Genomic DNA, 21007 nt, shown 5'->3' with positions numbered 1-21007 from the left:
ATCTGATGGCTCAAGTGATGAGCAGTGGTAGCCAGAGTCAAGTTGCAATCCTCCAATCCAGCACAACAATCCCAAGGATCATGCCATATCACATAAGACATGGTGTTATAACTATGCCGTTCCTAGGTTAGCATAGCTCTAGGGTCACATATCTATTTAGCTTGATTAAATTACTTCACCTTCTGAGTTTTAGCTTTAGTCTCTCCCAAATACTTTATTGAATTGGTAGCTCCAATTAATATAATTTAATTTTTTAAAGTACAATATTTGAATGTTTATGGTAAATCTTTGACTCTGAGACTCCTAATTTAAGCTTTTTTTTTTGGGTGAAGCATACAAGCTCACAAAGAAATAAAGCAGAGCATATTTAGTTCACGTGATTCATTAGTAAAGTAAGTAAACCAAAATTCAATGACATTCAAAAACTTCAATCCAAAACATCATTTCTATTATGAGGATCCATGGCTGGCGCAAACTTGGTAAAACATAACCCAACCCGATATATGGCCCAGTTTAAAGCGAAAAAAAAACAAAATAAAAATTTTAAAATAATAAAAAAAGCAAATTTTTTTTTTTGACGAATAAAGAAAGAAAGAAAGAAAAAAAGGAACACTTAACAAGAGCTGAGGAATTCTTTGTTCATGAGGCTGTCAAACTTCGATAGAGATTTATATCATTTATATATTCCACCAAGCGGTTTTATATTGTATAAATTAAAATTATTATTATTATTATTATTATTTAAATAAAATGAATAAATCATAATTTTATTGAATAAAAAAACTCAGACAAACAAAAAGTAAATAGACTAAAAACCTCACAAAGGATGAGAAATACAAAGTTAAGAAAAGAAAAGACAACATGGAAAGGATAGAAGCTACGTTGGCTAAAACTACCAACTGGTGACACAGGCCTGCTCAAGCTGTAAATAAAAGAAGACTACTCCTGATCTAAGGTGTGCATTGTATTGCTGGAATAATCTGCAAGTCTTTTGCTCATAAAGCTGAGGGAGTGCTTGATCTTCTGAAAGGCTTCAAGGTTAGCCGGTTGATGAGACTCTAAATATAGATTTTATTATTGTTTTGTGTCTCTCTTGTGTTGTTATATATAAATATAGATTTTTTATATAATTTTTATTATTGTTGTATTGATGGTTCATTTTCGCTTTTATTCATTGACTTAGAATTCATTAAAATGTGATGAATTTGTTGGAATTCCTGCAAAATATTCTCCTGCTTACTTATAAATGTTTGTAAATAATAGGGAAAATTTTAAATTATATTTCCCCAATTTTTGTCAAATAGGAATTAGATAAACTATGTGGCCCTCCGGCCAGCAAAAAAAGAAATGAAGCTCTTAACAATCTTTTATTTAGTTTGACAAAAATCGTAACAACTTTTTAATTGAATTGATGATTTTATATTTACTGAATTAGAAAGAGTTAATATTGTTAACGTTTTTTTTTTTTTTTTCAATTTTGCAAACTAAACAAACAACATGATTTAAAAGCTAAAAAAAATCCTTAATCCCTATTTCGCAGAATTGGAAACCACTAATTTTTTTTTTTTAATTTTCCTTAATAAGATTTTACTAAAAACTACTCCTTTTAACATCATTATCATTGTCTTCCAAAAAAATGGCTTCACTCATCGACCTCATTTTTCAAAAAAGATCAGTTGTTAGTTGAATAAATTATCCACCTTTCTCATTGGTTTATATTTAATAACAAGGCATGCGGTGCACAACCTTGCCATCCTCCTTCTTAAAATAATGTTTAAAATGTCGGAAAAGTAACTCAAAATTCATATAGATCTATATATATTGAGAATAATAATATTTTAATTTCAACAATATATTCTTAAAAATATCTCAGACTTAGTTTTTTCACCAACACTATATTAAATAAATCTTCACGGACTAGGTAATAAAAAATCACAATGGGTTATACTCAGAAAAATAGAATTAATATTTTGTTATTTATAAGTTTGTTATTATGTTTTGTTGACCTATACATTATATCAACAAATTTTATTGTATTAATATTCATAAAATAAAAATCATTGCAACATAGCTACTCGGCACATAATTCATGACATATCTATGTAAATATTTTTTATAAAAAAAATTATCTATTAAGTATTATTCATTACCTTCAATAGAATGCCACAACAAGAAGTCTCTATCTAAAATTTGATTGTGAAATTGATGGGGAACCACATCAAGTTGACCACTTATATCACAAACATTATCAAAATATATATATTAAGTTACGTATTTTAAATAATAATAATAATGTATAACATAAGGTTGTCAAAGTGGTTGAAACATTGACCCTTAGAGAAGACTAGTGTTTTAGAATGTACATGATGTCGATGAGGCATTGTCAAACCGTCAAAACCATGTTATGCCTACATATGGAATCCAACCGGTCCCATTTTGACTAGAAAAAATAAATAATTTCGATATTAAAAAATAAAAATTAAATTTTAAAAAAAAGAGTTATTGGTTGGTTGGATTGAATGAAAGGATAATGAGGCGAGTACGTTCTCATGCATTGCCACCGAACCAACCTTTTTAGTATGTGTCTACATCGTATTGACCCAATCAAACTCTTTGATGGCGTTGACTCACTTGATTCTTCACCACTTGTTCATCAAGTTGGCAAATTATTTAGTTTTCATTAATCAAAATTTAAATACTAATAAATTCATTTAATAAGAAATCACATTAAATATAATCCAATTTTATTGAATATTTTATTTTCATTGTTTCAGTTTTTTTTCTACTTGAGTTTAAGTATAATATATTTATTTATTTTATCTATATTAATAAAAGAATGTTTATATTCATACTGTATATCCGGGTTCCAGTACTGTTTATATTCATATAAAAAAGGGCGTTTGTCGTCTATTATTTAATAAATAAATAAATAAATGATAAAAAATATAAATTAATAATAAAGTGATATAGTATAAAAAATTTTCTATTTATATTAATCATATGTAAAGTTGTAAACTAACATATTTTTACGAAATATTGACAATAAGTGTTAAAAGTTTATAAGATGTTTTTAAATAGATAGAAATAAAATTTTAAAAAAAATGTCAAATGATGAAGGAAACAATCCTTTCGTGTGTGTGAAGGGTAAGACTTTAAACAAGAAGAATGGATCACGTGTCACGAGATCAATGGGCAGGGCCATGTGATTCATTGACTGAGATGTCAACACGTGGACTTTGGCGCCGACACACCGCCTAATAGTTCCAAAGGAGAACTTTTTCAAAATTACATGGCGATTCTTGTTTTTTGTTTTTTGTTTTTCCATTTTTTGACCACGAATCTTTTTCTTTAGAACATTGATAAATAATCTAATATTTAATTTTATAAATCGTGAAGTTTTCTTTTTCTTTTTAATTTAACTACTAATCATTCCACTGGCTCTGAGACTAAGTTCACCAATTAAATTTGATTAAGATTTAAGACAATTTAAATTGCACTGCATTCAATAGATGTTCTCATTGATTATTTTCAGGGTGTCATTTGTCTTTTTGTCTTTTTTTCATTAATGTTTTGTTGTATTTTATGAATTTTGTCATTGAATTTTATTCCTTTATCTTCTTCTGGTATGTAATTATTTTTATTTTTAATTTGTTTACTTTATTTAGAAAAACAAAATACCAACTATTTTGATTGGCTATCTTTGATGTATACTTTATGAAATAATTGTCTTCGAGAAAACATCTGTCAAGAAACAAAATCAAATAAAAATGTTTTGTTTATCCTGCACCCCAAAAGTTAGATTAAAAACTTTGTCAAATATTGAATAAAGGGCAACCATTTCCACAACTTTAGAAAGCTTAACTCAGAACCTGTTCTTCTTGTTTTCCCACCTTTTTTTTTTTTTTTTGGTCCATCTAGACATTGAATCATATTCACACAAAAAGAGAGCAAGAGAAAGAAGGCATCAAAAGCTTGATACTAATTAAGACCATAATGTTAGTCAGAGTCACCTTGATACAGACCAGATCAAAGACCTCACAACAGGAGAGAAAAGTGTAACTTTATTTATTATTATTGATTATAAAGTCAATACTTTTTTCTTCCTTTTTATTTATTAATGTTAGTCTGACTTTAGTTCTATCCTTGAGTTTAATTTAATTAGGTTGTTGTTCTGGAATTTAGTTGATTGAACCCTGTTTAGTCATTGTCAGAGTGAAAGGTTCCCAATTTTCCAAATGAAGATAATGGGCTTTCAAGTTCTTGAAACATGTCAAGTTGGCAGGTGAAAATTGTCAACTATATCGGTCTAGACCCACCGACTAAAAGCGACCCGGAATTGGTTCGGTCAGTACCACTACATTGCACTAGTTAGTCTTAACATATTCTTTTGCCCATTTTCTAAATATTATACAAACACCTAAAAAGCAGAGGAAAGCAAAACACATGTATATATATAATAATAACTAGACATTTTCCCCGGTTTTGCATCGAAGTTTTTAAAATTTTATAAGGTTTTTTGAGGCAATATCATATATTAAATAATATAATTAAACAACTTCTACCATAAAAACTATTTTATATCTTGAATTTTAAAGATTTTATGGACATTTTATGGATATTTATTGCATAAATAATTAGGTGTAATTAATGTTTTTAAATTATTAATATTATAAGTAATATAAGTAATGTAAATAAAAAACTTAAATGTTATAAAAAAAATTAAAATTGTTCTTTGAAATGCTCTTGAAGTAGATTATACATCTACTTTAATATAATATATAGATAATAATAATGGTAAAACTAGCTGTAAAATACAATTCATTGGTAAGAATAAGATTATTATTATTATGGGGAGATGATGAAGTAATTAAATGGGAATTTAGAAAATAGAAAGAAAGTAAAACCGAAAGTGGAAATTGGACTCACATGCACCATGACAGCTTCTAGAAATATTGGACTTGTGATCTTCCACCAGCCACCTCATCTGCCAATGCTGCCATGAAATTAGACTGCATAACTCAGATCCCTTTCTCGTGCACCATGCTAATATTATATTACTTGTTGTTCATAAGTGAGTGTTAGACTTTCTTCTATAGGAACAAAGGTCAAAGAGGCATACATTAAAATAATGATAATAATAATAATAATAATGGAAAAACAAATAACAAGTTTTCTAAGGTACTTAATTGATTGTTGTTATGATCATTGTTTTTCTTTTTCATTATAGAGAGAGGACTGACATGATAATGGTGTCAGGAACATGGCAATTTGACTTCCAATTTGATCAGAATGGTTTCTGAGTTGTCTCTTTCAGACTTGTGGTGGGGGATAAAATAATGTATACTTGTATGAATTTTTCAACATAAAAGCACAGTAAATAACTTGTCCTGATTGCTAGTTTTGAGAGGTTGCTATTCTTAAGTCCTGTTTCTAATCATCCACAAATAATTTGAGACCACTAATGAATAATCAGGAAAGACTATAAAATCCTAATCATGAGCCACTTTATTAATTTTTTAATTTTAATTTATGTTGGATTGAGGCTGACTGGGAAAGTATGCAGAACAAAATCTATCTTTTACCCAAAAGTGTGATCTCTTTTTTTGTACTCTAGTTCCAGAGTTTCAAGAAAGAATCTGGAAAAGTGAGTTGGGTTTTAGAGACGTGCAAGATTTTAAAGTCTAAGAGGAACAATACTTTGGCAGGATCTCCAACCACAACCAGCATCATTGTTAAAAGTTGCAACTTTGCCAAGCATCACACATGGGCATCAGAGCAAGCATTGCTTGCAGGATCACTATTGTTTCTACCGCCTTGAAAGTATGGTTTTTATGACCTTTTTTTCTTCTTTCCAGCTAATTTAAATATTATTAGTCTATGTTTCTGAATAAAACCAGTCGGTGCATTTTCAAAAATAATAATAACAATAATAATAAAGTGCAAACACATAGCTTATCAATCTAATAACCTACATCTTCCAATGTTGTGGATATCATATCTCCTATTTGATATTTTTATTAATAAATTCATCATCTCAAACTCACAAAATTCCAACTAACATAAATTTTGGGTTACAATAGAATATTAAAAAAAAAAACCTAAATTCTCCCTTCAACCTATGATTGACATATAATAATAAAAAGCATTTATATTTTGGGATGAGCTAATAAAAATTTATCGTTTGTGTCTGTCATAATAATAAAATTTTTAGATTACTGTAAATGAATATAGATTTTTTTTTTACAAAATATTATATTCTAAAAACAAACACAGACGAAGAGTTATTATTTGAAGACATTTATACTCTTATCTTTTGGCAAGATACGATCAATAGGATGTTTGTGTTTGTCCGTATTATAAAATAATAATAATAACACAAGAATTATATATATATTAAATTAAAATTAATTTGTAATATAAAATTAAATTTCTAGAATTTGGTTAACAGTTGACAAATATGAAAAAGTTGGGTGATACTGTGATAGGAAGAAGAGAAGAGAGAAAGAGTTAGTGTGGAAATGTGACACACGGAACGGCTGGGGATCATTAATAATTAAAGTTACTTTTCAGCTTTTTGGTTTTAATGCTCTTTAGTACTCTCTCTATCTCTCTCTTTTGAAGATTTCAAGTGCGCGTCACGCCCACGGCACACCCCACTACTTGTTCATCCATCCCCATCTAATCTTTTCCCTTTATTATTTTTTTTCTTCCAAAAAAAAGGGGGGCATTTAGGGCTTGAACAAGCCCTATATATTTCCCGCTTCTGCTTTTAATCTTATTATTTCTAAACTATCAAGAACTCCAGGAATGCCCCTGCTTTCCCCACTTCCGAATTTCTAATTGAAACTCTGTGAAACTAGAAATTTTAAGAGGAATTCACCTGGAAAATGGAGGGAAGTCCTGAAACCATTGGGACGTACCGATTTCCCGGCGAGATCAGCACAGCCGTCTCCGAGATTCTACTTTCGGGGACAAATGCCCTTGATTCCATCTTCTCCCACCTCCCGCCGGCGCCGGCGCCGGCGCCGCCACCGGTGACAGCGTACACGGCGAAACCGGTTGGATCTGGTGTGTATCTTCGTCAGCAGGAGTTGCTGCGCCGATTCATCCCTGAAGCGGCGATGATTCGCCGGCGGATCGAGATCAGTGCTGGCATGAAGAAGAAGCTTTATCGGGGTGTGAGGCAGCGGCAATGGGGGAAATGGGTGGCTGAGATCCGGTTGCCTCAAAACCGGATGAGGGTTTGGCTGGGGACGTACGACTCGGCGGAGTCGGCAGCGTACGCCTACGATCGCGCCGCGTACAAGCTCCGTGGTGAGTACGCGAGGCTCAACTTCCCGGAGATGGCCGGAGACTGCCCGGAGAAGTTCAGAGAGCTAAGATCCGCCGTCGATGCGAAGATCCAGGCCATTTGCTTGCGGATCGGGCGGCAACGAAGAGCTAAGCGAGGACGGCAAAGCGAGAAAGAGAAAGGAAAGGAGAAGGATGAGATGAGAGCCACGGCAGCGGAGGAGGATAAGAAGATGACCGAGGCGGTGACGGGCGAGATCGTGGTGGGGCCCAGACCATCATCGGACGGTCAATCGGAGTCATACTCTTCGATATCGGACGGTGGCGATGAGTGTTCGCTTGAGAGGATTCCTTCTTTCGATCCGGAACTCATTTGGGAAGTGCTGGCTAATTGAAGTTTAATCAAGATTATTATTAGTATTTTAAAATAATAATTATAATAATAATATGTTATTAGTAGTGTGTTAAAATAAGGAGGGAGTTGGGAGGATTTATTTAATATGTAGTATAAATATATAGAAAGCATGTGAGAGACAGTTAAAAGTGAACAACTTTTGAGATGTTAGGTTTTGTGTATTGAGATCTTGAGATCTTGAGATCTTGAGATCTTGCTCTTGTTTTTGATAAGAGAAAGAATTTTATTTATTTATTTGTTTATTTATTTAAAGTAGTTATTAGGAGTAGTTGAATCATGTGTTATTTGAACTTAAAAAAAATAGTACCACATCGGCTATTTACAGAAGAATTGATGGCTATATAAGTTTGGCTGTGAAGTCATGGAAAGTAACAACCCTTGGGACGGAGCGGGTGGGTCCTTGAGACTCAGGAAAGTCCCCGGGCCTGGTTCACAGAGATGTGGCTCTCGAGAGAGGGTTCCTTGATGGCACTCGTGGTAGGCTGAGACGTGTTTGGAGCCGTTGACCACGAGATCCTGAAGGTTCATGGCCGTTTAATCACAGTTATCCACTTGGTCCGATAATTTGTCGGGTTAACAGAATGGGGATTACGATCCTGAGGGTTGCTCTTTTTTTTACCACTTTACATTTTTATGCTATTTTTAATATTTTTTCCTTTGAGCATGAAGTTGTCGTTCTTCGTATTTGAAATAGGTAACAACGAACATAAAAAAATTAACCTTATTTTTGGTAATATATTATCCCGGTGCCGGAAGGAAGTTAGAACATGCATTAACAATATGTAGTTTTATATTAATTCATTTGGTTGTTTAATGTATATTCAAAATTACCTTTTTTTTTTTTTTCTAAAGGTGACGACAAGCACATAAGTATCTATAGCGTGTGAGTTGATTATGACATCACATATGAATAAAATTTTTAAATAAAAATTTAAATCTCCATCACTCTGTATGCCACATGAGAAACTTATTTTGGTGCCGCTAACCACTTGAACCAAGTGGCTTTAGCATTATAAATTTTTTTTTTCTATTCTCAAGTTAAATATAATTTTTAAAATATTATTTCTTATAAATTTTTAAAATAAAAACTTTTAAAGATTTTGTTGGGATAAAAAAATATTTGAGATAATTTTTTTTAAATTATGTTTCTCAAATTCAATATAATTTCTAAAATATTAGTTTTTTTAAAAAAAATTAAAAATACAAAAAAAATTCAAATATTTTGTTGGAAATAAAAAAAATATTTGAAAAATTAAATAATAAGATTGGATGAAAAAAATTAAATTTATTTATAATAATGAATTTAGATTATTATTTTTTAACAGAATGAATTATTTGAAATTTATATATTAATAAAGATCAAAGATTTAATATTAAAATATATTTTTTAATAATAAAAAATATTTATTAGGAAACAACTTTTATATTTGCAATAATAAATGCTTTAAACTTTTCTCTATTTAGTAAATATTAAGTGAGGATATTTAAGTAAAATTATAATTAGTAATGTAAAATTCTCACCTAATCCAATATGATAATGTTATATTTCAACCATATGATTATTTTGTCAACCAAATATAAATCAAGTATACTCTCGTAATATAACTTAGAAATAACATTTATGATAATCCTATTAATAGTACTAATATAAGTTCTATAAACCAAACAACTCCTTACTATTATAAACTTTTTCTTACTAAGTATTTGCGATATGTATATACAATAAATCAATACATCAGTAAAGGCAAAAAAGACTTGTAAATATTATTGACCACTTATTGTTCAACTATCTAGTTATCACTCCAATCTGGGAGAACTATTGTATCTCTTCTTCAATTTCTCCCGTCCTCTATTTGTTTTGAAATAAGTTTGAGTTTGGCCCTCCTATAAATAGAAATAACTTTCCAATTTAAATAAGTTAGAAAATATTTTTATCCGGTTATATGTTGGAGTATTTAGTTAGAACAAAATTGGTCACATTTCAGCTCCACTGCATTATAATGTCACTCAATTATCATTAAAATCAATAATCATATGTTTCTTACTTGGTTCCAGGAGCTTGAGATGCTGAAAGCATTAAATTGGCGGAACCGTTTCAGACATTTAGAGGAGGTCTCAACTTTGTAAATTTTAGTTTTCTTTGGCAGATCGTCCAATAATATAAGTTGGTGTCAAAATCCCAATTTCGTCAATAAATGACTGATATACATGAGTTTAGATTGATAAAATAAATAAAGTTTGTTGTCGTTATGAGTGAAGCTCTCTTTTCATTGGGGTTGTGTTTTGTCTTTCGACTGTTTTTGTTTATGTGTTTGTCTATGTTTCTTTTTATAGCTGTATCTTGACTATTTTGGTGGCATGTGTTATATTCTTACTTTTTCATAGCGTCTCGTAATTAATAGATATAATTAATGGATTATCTATTGTTTTTTTGTTCGTCCCTCCTATGCCTAATCTTTGCAATTTTTGTTTTTGTTTGTTTTAATTTATGTGATTTATCTATTTTTTAAATAACACTATAGGTAAATATGATATGCAGATAATGAATATATATATACAATAATTTAATATAGATACTTACTACTACTTGTATTCGTTTATTAATATTAATGCATCATGATTTAGCTATTTTTCTAAAAAAAAAATTAATATAGACTTTGAAAAAAAGGGTGATTGTACTACAGAATTGTAGAAATATTGTCAGGCAAAGATAATAGGGAGTTTTGGTTATTGGTAAGATAATTATAACAAAATTTTGATTGAAAAAAACATAACCAAACTCTAAACATTTCTAGTCTTGATTTAATGGAGTTCTGACATCTCATATGTATAGCATATGTGGTTAATAGAACCTTTGAGTCAAATTGAAATTCCTTTTAATTCCAAGGATGATTAATATCCTTCACATTTGAAATTGATGACAATGAACACTCAAACCCCTTGTTCAAAACACCTACGGCTATAAAGGATTTGTTATTAAACATTAATTTGTCACTTAAGCTAAATCCATATACAATGAATACATATACAATGAATTAATACATACTATACAGTACTCATTTAGAAAGATGATTGTGGGTGTGTTTTTTTAAGAACTTGCTTCTTTTATTATACATAAAATTTGAAATAAAGAGTGATTTGAGTTCTGACATCTTCTTTTATTATACAGTACTCATTTAGAAAGATGATTGTGGGTGTGTTTTTTCTATTGTTAAAAAATCCTCATTGTATTAATCACAGAAGAAAGGACAAAAATTAAGAAAAGAGTGATTGGAAGTGTCTAAAATAACAGAAATAAATATAAATAGCAAAACTTTAATTGGAAAATTACAAAACAAAAAATTTAAACTAAACTAATTAAGATTGATTTGAGTTCTGACATCTTCTTATCTAGCATGTCAAATTGATAGATTTTGCATGCAACTGAGGTTTTATTTGGCAAGAGTATTTCTAGTCCTTCAGGCTTGACACCAACAAACTATTAAAAAAAAAAATATGGTTATAAAAGATTTGTCCTTGAGTGCTCATCAGTTAAGTTAAAAACACATGTTTAGCATGGCAACTCCTCCTCCAGTCTAAATAAAGCCAAAATCTAAAGCTACTTAAACGTGATACATGAGCTAAATGGTTTGCACAACATTAACATGAAGGGACATGGACACCTGACCTGATTTTCAACAGTATGAGCTCTTGCTGGCATTTGTTTAATCCACACACTAATGGTCAGTACTTCATTTGATTTAATATCATGAAACAAATGCAGAATTGGACGGCCAAAAAGATGAGTTTAATTGGCAAGACATTGGCTGGATTTCTATGCACAGACAAACTTGAATAAATCTGAGTGATCCAAAATTGAGACTAGTATTGTAAGCGTGCATGTTTTGCATGTATGGTCAATCCAGTACCAATAACATCACTCTCATGTACTGGATGATAAAGTTGTTCTAAAGTGCAGGATGAGTTGAAAATATCTAATATGGTAACAAGATTATATGTATATATATATATATATATATATTCTAAGATAACACTCTTGTAAAATCTCACACACATACACACATATCTTTGAGTAATATTAACCATCTATTATTGTTTAATAATAAGTAAAATATGGGTAAAATATCTCTTATGAAAGTATATAAGAGTTCCATACAATATTAAGTGAAAATTATCCCTTCTATTTGTTATTTTTTTCGATGTTTTGAATCAGCCTATGGTATTTCATTACATTTTTTAGACATTTATTATTTTTATACTTTTTTTTTATCCTTAATCACATTTGCATAGTCTAACTTTTACGAAATACTCAAACAACTATTAGGTATTTGAGGGTAGCTCCTTGACAATGTTATGAGTTTATTCTCTCATCAGTGTGAGATGAGTTTGGGCTAAGTACAAGTTCATTTTAAAATTTAAAATTGAGTTAATTATTTGATGAAAAGTTTTATATATAGACTTTTTTTTTTTTTTTTAAATTTCTTCAAGCAAATCATGTTATGGTATATGACCTTGTTTTTGTTATTTGCTGTGTAATTAATAATTTATAATACTGGGCCTCCCCAAATTGAGCACTGTTTCACTCACAATTAATGTTCAAGGGTGGGATCATAATTTCAATTGCAAACTAACCCAATTAACATTCAATTGGATTGAAAGATAAAGTTTTTAAAAGGAAGAATTTATTGTTGTCATGGTAAAGTAACAGTGAGGTTTTCTTTTTTTATTTAAAAAAACACTTTTATTAGGAAAAAAAAACGACAGTACAATAGGGCCTGAAAGCACCAAATATATACAAATTGAAAAATACTAATATAAAACGGAGACTAAACAAATAATACTAGCCATACATAACAAAAAAATATAGAAGAAACAATCCTCTAGCTGTGGAGGACAACATGATAACAAACCTGAAAATACGACAAAAAACCCTGAGGTCTGATAGTAAAGTTTCAGTCACAACATTTAAGGATGGGATGATAATTTCTGTTAGTTCCGGTGAGGTAAGTGTGTAAGGTAAACTCTCAAACTCACAAGAAATTAAAACACACACAAGCAAGAAAAAGAAGATACACAAGCTGGTTACCCAGTTCAACACAACCTTGTCTACATCTAAGAGGCCAACCCCGGAAAAACAATTCACTAAAAGAAGTGATAGAATAAAGAGTGCAACACTCCCTTACTCACTCAAGACAAAGAATACCGTCTTAAAATCGCCCGATGGCTACTCTCCTTAACCCTCACCGAAGGGTCTCTCAATCGTGGCTCATCCGAAATCTTCGAGCATGATATCTTATATAGACGTACCAACGTCCATTAGATCCTTCCTCTTTTAGAATTCTCCGCAGCTTTCCTAACTTGGACACTTTCCAAACTTAGATGTTGCAACACCCAGTTGCAACACTGCCCACCTTACTGAACATGACTAAGTTCTAGTCAGTTGCAATTGAACTTGCGACACCTTCAACCCTCCAGATTCCTTCAGTCCGCTTCATAGTAGTTGACTCGTCCCGAGCTCCTCCTGCCTGCAGCCGCTTAATTCTTCATGTTATTTCAGCAGGTCTCCTTTCCCGAGAAACGCGCCTACCAAGTCACACGCAACCATATCACCAAAGGTGGTCACCGAAGATCTTCCGATCTTCTTTCCAAACTTGGTCCAAGTTTGGTCCAATCATGGAAATATTGTTACTAAACTTGATCTCATCTCATCCAAATTTAGCTTTCAATATCTTGAAGCATGATCTTCAGTCATCTATGCTTGGATCTTCAAATCTTCAATCAAATCTCAAGTAATCTTCAATCAATCCTCCATATATGATTTGTCTCCTTGAATAGCTTCATCCATAATTAGCTTTAGATCTTCCTTCAAATTGTATTACTAATTATGGTCTTGGTTAGTGTCTTCAAATAGCTTCATACCAAACTAAGCTCCATGCAATTTTCATGATGATCTTTTATTCTTGCTAACAATAGATTATTCCTCTCTTTTAAAAATAGATCTTTCATAAAAGGTGTTTTACCAAAGATATGGTTTTTCATCCTGGATCTTACCAATGATAGAGAAAATCATACCTAAGATAAAACTTACACTTTTTGATGAGATCACTTTACCTTGATCTTCCTTCCAAAAATAGTTCTTATCAAATGATCCATTGAGAGGCAATTATCTAATTATACTCTTCATCATGATCTTTTAAGCCCCATATCTTCATATGCCATGTCACCAAACTTTAGCCACATTATTATCCTAGTCATTTCTTTTTTTGCCAGGTCATCATAGCCACGTCATCTTCCATTGTCATGTCATCCCTTAGCACTTGTCATATAATACCAACTCAAGTCGTCAGACCTAACAATTTCAATAGGGAACTAATTCTACTAACATTCAATTGGACCAAAAAAGTAAAGTTTAAAAATATAATAATTTATTGTTGGCATAGTAAAGTAACAATGAGCGGTTTTTTTTAGGTGGATAAACTACTTCTATTAAGGAAAAATGACGAGAGTACCATAGGTGATCAAAAACAGCAAACTGACACAAATTGAAAACAGTAATCCAAAACAAAGACTAAAAAAACAATACCAGTCAAATATAACAAGACGTACAGAAGAAACAAACCGCTAGCTGTGAAAGACAATAAGGTAACAAACCTGAAACTACGACAAAAAAAAAAAACGACAACCCCTGAGATCAGAGTCTCATTATCTTCTTCGATGCTTAATTTTCTATTTTTACAAGGAATGTTTGCATATATTTAAGTACATAAAATATAAATGAACCAATGTAGAAACTTATGATATTTCCACAAAAACATTTCCTTAACATATTTTTATTTTTGTTGAAATTTGTGTCTTTGATACCATGGCTCTATGATGTTAGAATTTCAAAAAACTTATACTCACAATTTTTAGTTTTTTATTTTTATTTTTATTTTTAAAATTTTCTTTTTCTTTTTAAATTTTTTATCAATTTATTCTACAATCTTATACCTTTTCATTATCCAAACCTTTTTCTTTCACTTTATAACTAATCACATTTTAAAACCAATCAACTCATAGCAAGTTCTAATACTAATACATGTTATAACAATACATTAGAAAATACATTAAATATTTTATGCATATTATATATTATTAAAATTTATCAACAACACTTTCACCTATTAACATTGGGTCCTTTGCGCGTGAGCATAACATAAAAATTGAATCTATCATTGTGTAAAATGGAGTGCATAATATTCTCCAATAATATGTGGTTTTGTTAATATTTGTAAAAATAAATAAATAAAATGTAATGTTAGTCACAGTAAACTGATATTTAACGTAAGCTTAAACTCACGGGGCTCATGAACTGAACGTGAGACATTAGATCACCATCTCTCACAAGTCACAACAAAATTAGAGACTATAACATCCAAGCTTTGAAAATTTTGTTTGTCCTATATTTATAGCACATCGTTTTCTTTCAAAAGTAAAACTAGGAATTTCAAGATCACCGCTAACCAGCAGGAACCATGGGCCGCAAGAGAAGCCGAGATGTGGTGCTCACACAGAGGCTTGCTGCCATGCGATCGTACACTTGCCACCCTCTCTCTCTCTCTTACAACCTTCTTTGTCTTACTATTGATTAGAATGACCATAATATCCCATATCCTAAAATAGTATTTCCGTCCAATTTCATTGCATATGGAAAGGGTATTTCAGATAAATCAAGTTAAGGTTTTGAAAATATGGAAGGCCTTGTACGTCGTCACTAGGACACGTGCTGGGATTCCCCGCTCCGTGGCCTTGTCTTGGTTCCAACTTTCAACCCCTATGCCCATACCCATCTTCACTTCCTCTATATATATAAGTAAAGGTTCTCACTGTTTATTCCCATCCTTGTTCTCTCTTCATATATATATATATATACCGAGAACCTGCATTGCTTATTTGTTTCTCAATCACGGTGCTCCTTTGAATTGTATGGTGAGTCGTGAAATCCTAGAAAAATGAATAGATTTAGGTGAATATTCTGGAGCATGCGTCTTAATTTTCTAGCTTTTTTTATTATTGATTTAATGTGCGTGATTTCATTTTAAGGTTCGCAGGCGGAAATCCATAGGAACACTGCATGTACATCGAGATCACCAACACTAGGTAATAAGACAAGGGTCCCCACCTTGTTCCTCAGGCTTATAAGCTTTCTTAATTCCTAACCTCTAAGTTGACTGGAAAACTGCTAGGATTGTAGGGGTGGTTTGGTCAATTTGTGAAATAAAACACAGAAAGATTGTGGTGGTATAGGTATTGGTGGCTTTTTTTTGAGAACCACGCGCCCCTTAATAAAGAGGGCAGTTGGACGAGGGGTGGAGGAGAGGTGAAGGAAAAAATTTTTTTTTATTTATTTATTTTATTAAAAGAACCTTAAATTAGTACTTTTGTTTTCTTCAATTCCAGGCTTGTTTAATCCATCGTAAATTACTGAAAAGAGAAGGGGTTGGGGGAGGAGAGAGAGGGAGGGGGAGAATGGCGTGTTCCTCGGTGGGGATCACCGGCGCTTCGGCGTCCAACGCTGCCTCCTCCGCGAGCAATGGGATGCGCCAGTCTTTTTCTACCAACGAGATCCGCTGCGACATCTCCGGGATGCGTCGGTCGCGATCCGAACCGCAACTCCGGTACTCCCTCTCTGTCTCCTCATGCACCGCCCCAGCGCCGGCGCCGGCCCTGAAGAGTAGCCGATCGATCGGCATCTTCCCCTTCGGTTTCTCCGGATCGACCATCCCCAATTCTCTCCGATCCTTCCTTTTCGAATCGGAGGAGTATCGGGACCGGTTGCCGACCGTGGATCCGGAGGATCAAGAGGGCGATCCGGCCGTTGGCACGGAGAATCGGGCCAACTGGGTGGAGAGGCTGATGGAGCTTAGGCGTCGGTGGAGGGATCGACAGCACAAGGAGGAGGAGGAGGAGGAGGAGGAGGGATCGGATTACAACTGCGGGGTGAGCTACGACTCGGAGGCGGAGGACGAGGAGAAGATCGAGTGGGATCGTGACTCGTTCTCCAACCTTTTGAACCGTGCTTCATGGTACGAGACGAAGCTCTTCTCTCGTCTCGCGTTCCTCTCCAACATGGCCTATGTGATCCCCGAGATCAAGGTACCCCCTCCCATCTTCTCATCTCCGCCGTCGGTTTGAACACTCAAAAAAAATTTGGTAATTTTGTTCACCGACACGTGGCGGTTTGCTTTTGTTTGTTGGGGAGTAGGAGGAGGATTTGAGGAAGTACTACGGTCTAAGACTGGTGACGTCATCGTTGGAGAAGAAGATGGAAGCGGCCGCGATCAAGGCTAAACTCGAGATGGACTCAATCCGGCCTTTGCATGCTCAGCCTGGGATTGGACCCCGCTCGAGTTCCGTCAGGCCATTGCTCCGGCCATCGGTGGCCTACGAGATCGCGGCCTCGGCGGCGTCCTACGTCCACACTCGTGCCAAGGGACTCTTGTCACTCGGCCGGCATCGACCGGAATCCTACGTCGGAGGTGAGCTCCCCGAACCTGGTGGACTCGAAGGAGGCCCTCATGCGAGGGTTTGCAACTCGGAAGTGGCGGCTTTCGTGGCGGCGACGACGATGACGGCGGTTGTCGCGGCGGAGGAGGAGGCCCGGCATGAGGCTGCTAAGGATCTGAGATCCCTACACTCGTCGCCGTGCGAATGGTTCGTGTGCGATGATCCCGGCACGTGCACGCGCTACTTGGTTATTCAGGTAAAGGAAATACCCTTGCCGTTTGCTTCTAATTTCTCAATTGCCATCTGCTTTTTATTTGACAGCTATGTTTTGCTGTTATGATTCCCTTCGTTGATGTCCTCATCGCTAGTCACGTTGCTCTCATAAGTTTTCGTTTCTATTCCATCATTATATTATTTACTTCTTCTTTTATGCTCCTGCCTGATGATCTTTCGTTTTCTTATCTTCATGGTTTCAACGTGCGTTGTTTTTTTTTAAATGCATGTTAGATAGAGATAGTTCACCCAAAAACCAATCCAAATTAATGAGGAACCAAAATGGCAAAGAATAGACACTGATGGTAAAATTGGCAGGGATCGGACTCGTTGGCATCATGGCAAGCAAACCTGTTTTTTGAACCAACGAAGTTTGAGGTAACTAATTAATTAACTAATTAGGCAAGCATTTCATTCAGAGAGCTTCATGATTCAATTAGAAAAATGACAGGGAACTGAAGTGCTGGTGCACCGTGGAATCTACGAGGCTGCCAAGGGAATATACGAGCAATTCTTGCCATTGATCCAAGATCATATAATGCAGCATGGAAGCGCAGCTAAGGTCCGGTTCTCTGGACACTCACTTGGTGGCAGTCTCTCGCTTCTTGTTAGTCTTATGTTCTTGAGCCGAGGAGCCATCCCTCGCTCCACCATCCTCCCTGTCGTCACGTTCGGCTCTCCAGCAGTGTTCTGCGGCGGCCAGCAAGTGCTTGAAGAGCTCGACCTCGATGAAGGCCATGTTTGCTCTGTTATGATGCACAGAGACATTGTACCAAGGGCCTTTTCTTGCAACTACCCCAATCAGGTCGCTCAAGTCCTCAAACGTCTTAATGGCTCTTTCCGCTCTCACCCTTGTCTCAACAAACAGGTGCTACTCCCAACAATCTAAATTAATCAATGCGGGACTATTAGTGTTATCTTACTTTAACATGGCAATGCAGAAACTACTATACTCGCCATTGGGACAGCTCTTCATCTTGCAACCAGATGAGAAATCCTCACCGCCACACCATCTTCTACCACCAGGCGCTGCCTTGTACTCAGTTGACCGAAACGGGCACAGTGTAGCCAATGCAGTGAGAGCATTCCTTAATTCACCACACCCATTAGAGACCCTGAGTGATCTTACTGCATATGGTTCTGAAGGCACCATTCTCCGAGATCATGACTCCAGTAACTACCTCAAAGCCATCAATGGTCTTCTCCGGCAACATACAAAGATAGTAGCAAGGAGATCAAAGACTCAGAAGCTGCACCAATGGTTGCCTGTTCTGAGTACAACTACTGCAGAATTGCCAGGCCATTCTTGGAGCATTCACCATGAACCTGCTGATTTGGACAAGCAGTTGATTTAGTGCCCAAGGAGGTTGTCAGTACTGGGGCTTGACTTGGTAAACATTTTGGGGTTGAAACTCTAGAGTTGTTGTTGATTTTGTAAATGCTGCCAGATAACTAGTTCGTTCCTTCCTACTCACTTTATACATAATACCTTGTTGGATATGTAAGTTGATCATGTACAGCTAGGGGACTAAAGCCAAAATGAACCAGATGGGAAATAACTAATAAGGTAGTCCATTGTCTGGTTTTCACTTTATATCTTCCTTCCTTCTCTCCATACATGATAAATTTTCTTTTTTTGGTTCCTGCAAATATCAGTGTTTGTTTTGTTACAAACATGTACAATTCCCAGAGTCTGAAAAATAAACATGGTCTATCTTCTGTTAGTGGCAGCTCAATGATTATGGAAGGTAGTCAACATGCTTATCTTGAAAACTTCACCTTAATCTTCAAGAGATTCATGCTTATCTTGATTGGCCTCAATGCATCATGTTCACTTTATAGTTGAGGCCAGTTCTCCATTTTCATTTGTACTATTATGGATCCCGGCACCCTCAACAAGAGACCAATGTTTTTAAAATCGGATCGGATAGTGAACCTGTTTTATATTTGGGTCACGGATCAGTTGGTCCGACCGGATGACCCATTCTGGTCGGACTGGATGACGTCATAAATAAATAATTATCTTAAATAATATATATATATATATAATATACATATAATAACAAACTTTATTATATTTTTAATCATAATTATCTTATTATGATTTTATCAAAATTGTTGAAGATTCAAATAATAAATTTAGATAAAACAACAAATACAACTCCCTAAATTTTTTATTTTTTAATCTATTAATCATAAATGGATGATGATAACTACATAAATTAAACCACTAATTAAATTACTAATTATATGAGGATGAGACAAGACATGAACAAAAATATTCAAAACAAAACTAGAACTAAGTATGGTTAATTTAATTCTCATATTTGATCATCATTAACATTAAAATAAAAGTATAAAATAAAATAAGTCCTAAATAATCTATACCTCTTAAACAATTTACAAGTTTCTTTTTTTGTTTATTTTTCTCATACCTCCAAACTCCAAACTTCCAAGAATCCAAACAATATTTTCGACAAATCAAGACTCAAAGAGCATCATGAAATTAAGAAAAAGAAAGAGTCAATTCATGTCCTAAGTCCTTTCTTACAAAAAAACAAAAAATAAAAAAACAAAAAAAATAAAAAAAAATTGAAAACCTGGATCCATCCGGTTTTGGTCCGACCGGCTGGTTCACCGGGTTTGGCCGGGTTTGACCGGTTCAAAATTTAGTCAACATTAATTCTAAAACCGGACCGGGCTATGGGCTGGTTCCCTATTTTTCCGGTCCGACCCGCCGGTCCAGTCCGGTTTTAAAAACATTGCAAGAGACACTGGAAAAGCAAAATGAATGAATCAAAGCTGGTGATCATGCAGCCAAAAGCATCAACCCAATAGTGTTCTTTTGTCCCCAAGCCCCATCTAAACTTTTTTTTTTGAATAAAGTGGCTAAACCATGAATTTATTAAAATGAGAAAGAAAAGAAACAGTAAACATAGTACAAAATAAAGAGAGACAACAAACAAAAAAGCAATAGAAAGGACTGTAATCCTCACCAGAGATGCGGAGAACAGTGAACAGTGAAAAAAGAAACAAGAAGGTGAAAAGAAGCTGAGCCGGCGAAGTCAGCCATCTGGAGACATAGGCCTGCTCATAGACAAAAGAAGTGGATTACTCCTCAGCCGGGTTGAATGCCATATCGCCTGTGAAGTCAGTGGATATGGAACTCAGGAAATTTAAAGAACGCTTGATCTTTGAATAGCCTCTAAAGCTTCCTGCTGGTGGGAGATTGAATCTGCAGAAATCCACGAAAGAAGCATATTAGCTATTTTATAAAGAGTTGAATAAATAGTAGAACAGTTTTGGTTAAAGATACGATTGTTGCGTTTCAGAAAAATATTCTAGAAGATGGCTCTGGAACAGAGGTCCCAAAGATTTCTGAAAATAGAGTTCAAAGAGGTATCCAGTTGGTCCAAATATTTGAAACTGATAAAGGTAGAGTGTCAGAATCAATTATACACTTGAAAAAGGACCAAATACGTTCTGAATATATACAGTCTAAAAAAAGGTGGTCCACTGATTCAGAGTTATTATGACATAGAA

General features: G+C 34.1%; 2 protein-coding genes across 2 annotated transcripts; both read left to right on the top strand.

Moving 5' to 3' along the window:
* Positions 1-6691: 6691 nt before the first annotated feature.
* LOC120251689 (ethylene-responsive transcription factor ERF061) lies at positions 6692-7949 on the top strand. Its single transcript, XM_039260305.1, has one exon. It carries the CDS (start codon positions 6888-6890, stop codon positions 7683-7685), a length of 798 nt encoding a protein of 265 aa, XP_039116239.1. The 5' UTR covers positions 6692-6887; the 3' UTR covers positions 7686-7949.
* Positions 7950-16144: 8195 nt separating this feature from the next.
* On the top strand, positions 16145-19058 carry LOC120251967 (phospholipase A1 PLIP1, chloroplastic). The gene is made up of 5 exons (XM_039260620.1): positions 16145-16840; positions 16950-17447; positions 17783-17842; positions 17916-18332; positions 18406-19058. Exons 1-5 carry the CDS (start codon positions 16214-16216, stop codon positions 18817-18819), a joined length of 2016 nt encoding a protein of 671 aa, XP_039116554.1. The 5' UTR covers positions 16145-16213; the 3' UTR covers positions 18820-19058.
* Positions 19059-21007: the final 1949 nt, after the last annotated feature.

The sequence above is a fragment of the Dioscorea cayenensis genome, chromosome 20 (assembly GCF_009730915.1).
Source record: "Dioscorea cayenensis subsp. rotundata cultivar TDr96_F1 chromosome 20, TDr96_F1_v2_PseudoChromosome.rev07_lg8_w22 25.fasta, whole genome shotgun sequence".
NCBI lineage: Eukaryota > Viridiplantae > Streptophyta > Magnoliopsida > Dioscoreales > Dioscoreaceae > Dioscorea > Dioscorea cayenensis.
Note: the sequence above shows the minus strand (reverse complement) of the source record. Positions and strands in the feature narration are given on the sequence as shown.